This window comes from Physeter macrocephalus, chromosome 15 (assembly GCF_002837175.3).
Source record: "Physeter macrocephalus isolate SW-GA chromosome 15, ASM283717v5, whole genome shotgun sequence".
NCBI classification, from domain to species: domain Eukaryota; kingdom Metazoa; phylum Chordata; class Mammalia; order Artiodactyla; family Physeteridae; genus Physeter; species Physeter macrocephalus.
Genome location: NC_041228.1, coordinates 31,754,039 through 31,761,761, shown reverse-complemented (window position 1 = coordinate 31,761,761; position 7,723 = coordinate 31,754,039). Strand labels below are relative to the sequence as shown.

The following is a 7,723-nucleotide window of genomic DNA, read 5'->3' as shown; positions in this document are numbered from 1 at the left end:
AAACATTCTGGGTGTGTCTGTGAGGGTATTTTCGGATGAGATTAACATTTGAATTGGCAGACTGAGTAAAGCAGACTGCCCTCCCTAATGTGGGTGGGTCTCATCCAATCCACTGGTGGCCTGACTAGAACAAAAAGGCAGAGTGAGAATTCCCTTTCTGCATGATTGTTTGCTAGCCTGGACATCAGTCTCCTCCAGCCTTCATACAGGGACTCAGACTGGAACTTACACCATCAGCTCTCCTGGTTTTCAGGCCTTCAAATTCAGACACTCCTGGGTCAACTGAAGATCCAGGAACTTCTCAGTCTCTATTACTGTGAGTCAATTTCCTATAATCTCTCTCTCTTTCTGTATATATACTATTAGTTCTGTTTCTCTGAAGAACCCAGACTAATACAGTACTTTTATATAACTTTTCTGTAGGAAAATAGAAAATTCAGTTAAATTGATATTTCTAAGTACAGTGGTCCCCCCTTATCTGTGGAGGATATATTCCAAGACCCCCAGTGAACACCTGAAACCACAGATATTACTGAGCTCTATATATACTATGTTTTTTCCTATACATGCATACCTATAATAAAATTTAATTTATAAATAAGGCACAGTAAGAGATTAACAACAATAACTAATAATAAAATAGAACAATTATACTGTAATAAAAGCTATGTGAATGTGGTCTCTCTCCCTCAAAATATCTAAGTGTACAAATATAATGCCTTTTCCATCATAACTACTTATCCTGCACTGTGGTCATAACATTAGCAGTTTGAGGTGTGACAGAAAAACTAGCATGAATTTCTTTTTTCCTTCTTCACAATTCAGGGATAGAGGATTCCTTCTTACTGTAGATCTTAGCAATCTTAGCATACAATTTTATTTTCTTTATTGAGAACTTTCACCTTTTCACTTAACGGAAGCGCTTTAAGGCTTCTCTTTGGTACATCTGAATTCGAGCATCACCAATCTTGCACTTTGGAGCCAGTATTAACTAAAATAAGGGGGACTTGAACACAAGCACGGTGATACCACAACGTTCAGTCTGATAACTAAGATGGTTACTAAGTGACTAACTGGTGGGATTCGCTGAACAAAGGGATGATTCACGTGGGGTGGGGGGAATGAAGTGGGATGGTGTGAGATTTCATCATGCTACTCAGAATGGCATGCAATTTAAAACTTATGAATTTCCTTTTTTTCCAGAATTTTCCATTTAATATTTTGGGCCCAAGGTTGGCCACTGGTAACTGAAACCACAGAGAGCAAAACTGCAGATAAAGGGGGCTATTGAATAGTTAAGCTAACTGAAGTCATGGATTGCTAATTTTGTCTTTTGGCTTGAATGTAACAAGAATCAACTAATGCTAATTTAGGCCAAAAATAATTTTAAAAAGAAAGGTGGGGAGGAGTTTATTTTAAGGAGACATAGTATCTCAGTGACGTGAAGGGCAGAAGCCCATGAAGGGGCTAGAACAGGACATGGGATGCCATTTCTTATTCCCAGCTCTACTTATCTCAGGACATTTGTTTTATTTCTTTTTCTCTCTACTGGCAAACTGTCAACTGTTACTCTGTTCACATGGTGGTAACCATGCCATAATTCCAGAGGTTTTACTTTTCATTCATTCAAGAGAATAGCCCATGTAAAGATGAAACTCTTAATACTACTCTAGATTCCGGCGGGAGGAATTTGATTGGCCATATTTGAGTCAGGTACTTCCCTTGGTCCATGTATCCGCCATCAGGAGCATGGAGTCACGTTGTACAAACATGGCTGCCACTTCTTGCACCTGTGCCTATGTGGATAGGATTGGGAAGAGTAGGAGTCCCCAGATAAAACAGGATAATTCTGACCTTACTTTTCCTTCCAGTAATTATGTTAGCACCTTCTATGTGTCCAGCCCTGGGGATGTAGTTCTGAAAAAGACAGACATATTTCTTGCCCTCACAAACTATCTAGTTAGGTGTAGTAGGTCAGGGAGGGGGCTGGTGAGGATTGAATTTATATGTATTTAAACTGCCAATATAGTACAATGCAATGAGTGATATTATGCCAACAAAGAAGGTGTTATGGAACTGAGAAGAGATATCTCACTAAGACTTGGGAGGTCAGTGACATCTTCCTGTGAAAAATGACATCTATACTAAGACTACAGAGGTGTATAGAGATTAGCCTGGTCAAATAGATGAAGATACAATATAATGGAAATGACCAAGACTCTAATGTTTATGTAGACACATAGGTAATATTGATGGAACCAAAAAAAGTAGTATTGGAATGTTGATGGGTGTCTTGGTTTGGATTTCCCAAAAATCAGATCCTGAGAGAAGATAAGACAGAATTAGTCCTCTAAAACAGATCCTTCCACCAAGGATGGCCAACAGCAATATTAGGTTTGCATTCTTCCAGTGTAGCAACACCAGCCGAATAGAAACACCCTTTCCTCAGTGGTTTTAGGATAAAGTTCCAGGGCTGACTCTCATAGAAACAATTTGAACCACTGAGCCAATCACTAGAGACAAACACGTGGAATATTCTGATTGGTCAGGGACTAGGGGATTGGGGAAGGCCACACTTGCATTACATGACCAAAGATAAGATGTGGAGGAGTAGTTCTTCAAAAGACATCACAGCATTACTACCAGAAGAGGAGGGATGGATGCTAGGCAGGCAAAATCAACAGATGTCTTCTAAAATTTGGGGTGTTACTCCTTCAATATTTATGTTGTACTTGGAGGCATGTTATGCATTATACAGACTTAGCAACAAATACTTTTTTTGTAATAGAGTTCATCCAATGATTTTCCTCTATCAGACTAGTAATTTGGACATAAAGGATGATTGCAAAGAATAAAAACTTAAATCATCCACATTTTGGTTTTCAGTACATTATAAAATTCTACACAAAGAGAATAGTCATTCTTAATGCATATTGGATTAGAGATTTTTTTCACAGATATTTTTGAAAATCCGATGAATTGATTAATTCAATAGACCTGCCCTTTAGTAAATTTTTTGTACATGCATACTTCTGTCAAGGGGATTGACCATCTACATGAAGACCAAGTTAAACCTCGGATCTAGATTGACTGAATGTTTTCAAAGCTCTTGGCTCCTTTGCAAGTAAGCAGACACTCCTTTTCATAGTTGTAACCTAGGAAATGCCATTTCGATGAATTTGTTGATTTTTATTTTTAAACTGCTGAAATTATAAAGATACATAAACACTAAACACTATATTCATACTGCATTCTTCTTCAATTCAGTGCCACAATCTTAAATTAAGGCAGATAAACTGTATTCAACTTCTGGTGAGGATACAAGGGCAAAAAATTAAGTCTTTCTGAAGCCTTTGAATATTGTTTATTCTCATAATAAAGAAGGCAGCTTGCTGCCTAATAAGATGTGGCCTGGGAGGTTGCTTTATCAATTTGTTGATCCCTTAGAGGAAAAAAAGCACATTTTAAAAGCAAATTCAAGAGTGAGACAGACCTGAATGCAATCCATGTACACTGAGAGCATGTTTCGGTACTGTGCCAAATGAAGAATTTTTGTTCAGAAATTTATTCCTTCTACTTGCCTTCCCTAAAAAATATGATGTTCAAGAATTAAGTATATCTATGTCTTTAGGAAGCACTGTAGGGTTTCCCTACCTTTTCCATAAACAATATTATAAATAACCACAAATTTGTGAAACTGCTAAAATGCTAAACTTACAAGTTTGCCAGATAAAATACAGGATGCCCAGTTAAATTTGAATTTCAGATAAACAACAATTATTTCTCAGGATAAGTTTGTCCCAAACATTGCATGGAACATACTTATCCTAAAAAATTTATTGTTGCTTATTTGAAATTAAAATTTAACTGGGGGCTTCCCTGGTGGCGCAGTGGTTGCGCGTCCGCCTGCCGATGCAGGGGAACCGGGTTCGCGCCCCGGTCTGGGAGGATCCCACATGCCGCGGAGCGGCTGGGCCCATGAGCCATGGCCGCTGGGCCTGCGCGTCCGGAGCCTGTGCTCCGCAACGGGAGAGGCCATAACAGAGGGAGGCCCGCATACCCCAAAAAAAAAAAAAAAAATTTAACTGGGCATCCTGTATTTTAATTTGCTAAATCTGGAAACTCTATAAACTTACAAATAATATTCTTTTATTTGTAAATAAGCATTTGGTTTGCATATTAAAGTTGTTTTGGTACTGGTGACTCATTTTACTGTCAGATGTATGGTTTCTAGCTAAAATGACTATTTGAGAATATATAATTATATTCTCATTGAAGATGTAATAGAATACTCGAAGCTTTGTTTTTTTCCATAAACAGTTTCCACTCCATCCTTTTCTGCTCAGGAAGAATTTTAAGAAGAAAGCTAGACTGAAGTAGATGTTTCTTTATTTCAGATTGGTTTCAAATCAATTCTTTTAGCATTTGAGGAAATGTTCTTAAAAGTTGCATATTTTCTGCTTTTAAAGTAACTTACCTATGTGATTTAAAATGATTTGTCTTTGAAAAAAAGAAACTTTTCAAAATGAACCATTATGTAGAGATGAAATCAGTGAGTCTAGAAAATGAATAATTCATTTTCAAGTAAATGAGAAATTATTTTGTGCTGTTACTTATACATTTTCACATTTATAGTTAAATAGTAATTTGCAATACACAGGGTATTAGTTGTGAATTGTGGTTTTCAATATCACAGACACATTTGTTGCTGTGGTTTTGCAATATCATTCCCTGATGCGTTTCTCAATTGTGGTTTTCATAATCATTGTTTGATAGTCATGTAGCTGTGGTTTGGAGCTGCTATATCCATTTGGACAGAGATAATTGCTTATAGGTTTTGCTGTCTTTTTATTTTATAACCTTAGTGAATTAAATGAGAAAAAGAAAAATTAAACTTTAAATATCATTAACATTCTCATTAAAAATGATGAGAAAACACAAAATGTAATAATATTCCTTAGTTTAATTCATTCATATTGACCAGAATAATATATCTATTTATAAATTTAGATGAGCTATACTTATTTCTAATACTGTAATCTGGTTATTTTATCAATCTTGCCTTGAATTCTCTGACTTTTGCTCCTTTCAGCTTTTAAAGTGAATATTAGTTGAGATTTATTTGTTTCTCTTTTGCTTTGCATATTTAACCATTTCAAATGCCAAAAGAAACATTAACTGTTATGATATTTTAATTCCAACGGGCATTCTTTTTGGGTGATATAAAAAAGACAGCCAGTTTTATAAAAAGATCTTTAAAAACCATAATATATAATAATTCAATTCTAAGTATACCACTTTAATTGTAACGAATTGGAAATTAAGGAGGCAAAAATCTGTAGTTCTGTCTGCTGATTCATTCCACAACACAAACACAAATAACTCTGCTTTTCACGGTACTTACAGCTTTAATTTGTTGGGGAGGGACTTTGTCACTTAGTGCATTTTCCACTGCAAAGAACCATGTATTCTTACAAGCTCTGCGGTAATAGTACTAATGGTAATGTAATAAAATTCACAATTGGTCTTCAGCTCTGTATTAACATTCTCTCAGCCATACCTTTCGCAGGGCAACTCTTTACACCTTCCAGAAGATGTCCTGATGGGGTTATCAATGACACTGATTACAGTGCTTCCTGCACACTGAACAGCCTGCATTACGCTCAATCAGCCCAGGCTCTCTGCTGACCTCCAGACCCTTTTAGCGTGTGGAGTTTGGCGGGGCTCACACCCATGTTAGTCAACCAAACAAAGGGGTGCTCGATTTCAGATCAGAATGGATGACCTCACAACCTGGGGGGGGGGGGAACGTCGGGTGCATACATGTTAACGGCAGTGGAGTTTATTAGTAAATACTGATTACATAAAGCAGCCAGTTCCACTGTCTCTTGGATAGACTCCTCCTTCAAGTCCACCTGGGAGAATATATTTAAAACTCAGTGTATATGAAACTATGAGAAACTAAGCTAGCCTCATGCAGCTTAACTTGGCCAAAATAATAACTATGCAAATCACTTAAAAATTTGTTCTTTTGTCTTGCAGTTTCCGACATACTACACACACAATAATTGAATAATAATGAAACTAAACTTTAAAAGCTAAAGAACCATGAAATAGTTATTGGGTCTTACCTGCTTGGGAAATTATGGCAAGATCAAATCTTTTATTAGTCGCTGGTTGCTTCCCTGTGGCAGAAGAACTATAAGAATAAAAGATTATGGGGCGGGGGTGGGACTTTAGAACTTCCACAGACTTTTTCAAAAAGTTAGTGTTCTGATTAGAGATGGTTCCTTTCCCACAAGGGTAATCACCTAGCTAATGGTCCTCCTTTCTGATGGGAGAAAAATATCTGCCTCTCTCCAAATTCGGAATTTTTACAATCTAAAATGAAAACTCGAGGTGAGAAAGCACTTTTAGGACGCTGTTCAGCATCCCATCCGTGCTCGCCAAGTGGGCGGATGGTCCGCGTCCGCAGCGGTCTCCTTGGAACCTTGAGAGCAATGAAATGGTCTCCTGAGAGCCTGGGCAGAGGAGAGGACTTAACTGGCCCCAAGACATACAGTTGGCATTTGTGATCAGCTGGATCTCGCAGAGGATTTTGCCAGTGGCCTAACCTTCCTGCCCAATAGCTGGAAGGGCGGGGTGGAGGCTAGGGGAGGGGGCGGCGTAACTGGAAGCACAAAGTTTATGGAGTGACTGAGATTTCTTTGTGCCCCGCTGGATAGGCGAGGCGTGAGAGAGGAGAGTTGGGGTCCATCAGAGGGGCTGTTGAAAAGAAGTTGCCGGGAAGAGGAGGAGGGGTGCTCTGGCAAAAGCCCAGAGCTGACGCCGTGACAACTGCAGAAGGTGGCCCCCCTCCACGCCCGCCCCACGCCTCCCTCTGTCCCTCCAACCCCCCGCCGCGCTCCCCTGAACCCCACGCGACCAGGCCAGGGCCCTAGTTTGCATCCGGACTGGCTTTGGATGCAGCCAATCCTCCTTTCGCTGATGGAATAGCCCCCCCTCCCCACAGCCCCGGCGCGCCCCTCCCTCCCGCGCCTCGCCACCTCCCGCGGCAGAGCGAGAGCTGCGCGGCCCGGAGCGGCGGCGGCGGCGGCGGCGGCGGCGGCGGCGGCGGCGCTCGAGTATCTGCCCCGCGAGCCGCGGAGAGGGGAGAGCGAGCGCGCTCCTCCTCCCGCGCCTTCCGCCCCCTCTCCTCCCCTCTCCCTCTGCTCGCTCTCCTTTCCCTCCCTCCTCTCTTCCTTCTTTTCGTGACCCGCTTTCCCTTTTCTCTCTCCCTGTCCATTCGTTTGAAAATTCCCATTCCCCCCCCATCGCTCTCCCACTCCCCCCCTACCCTCCCCACTGTCACACTCTCTTTGCCCCCCTCTCTCTCCTCATTCGCCTGCTCATCTCCAAACGTGGATCCGCGGCTCCCGGAGGAGCCCAGCGCCCGGATCCCGCGCGTCCGGAGCACCTGGAGTCCGGCCGGCGGCGGCCCGAGCCTGGCCGGCGGCAGCGGCGGCGGCGGCGGCGGCGGGAGCCGAGGGAGCGGCAGCCCCGACCGCGGGCACCGCGGGAGCCCCAGTGGTAGCGGCCGCCGCCGAAATGTCCCGGCGAAAGCAGAGCAAACCCCGGCAGATCAAACGTAAGTTTGCACGCGGGGCCGAGAGTTGGTGGGATTATTTCTGAGGAGGGGGGCGCGCGGGGCGGGAAAAGGGAGGGAGACTCGGGGAAATCCGCT

At 41.9% G+C, this 7,723-nt stretch overlaps 1 protein-coding gene across 1 annotated transcript in view; it reads left to right on the top strand.

Moving 5' to 3' along the window:
• Positions 1-7,527: 7,527 nt before the first annotated feature.
• ZFPM2 (zinc finger protein, FOG family member 2) overlaps positions 7,528-7,723 on the top strand; it is a 478,247-nt gene continuing 478,051 nt past the window's right edge. Inside the window, exon 1 of the mRNA XM_028500479.2 lies at positions 7,528-7,627. Coding sequence (XP_028356280.1) covers positions 7,588-7,627 — 40 coding nt within the window. The 5' untranslated portion in view covers positions 7,528-7,587. The remainder of the gene's footprint in view (positions 7,628-7,723) is intronic.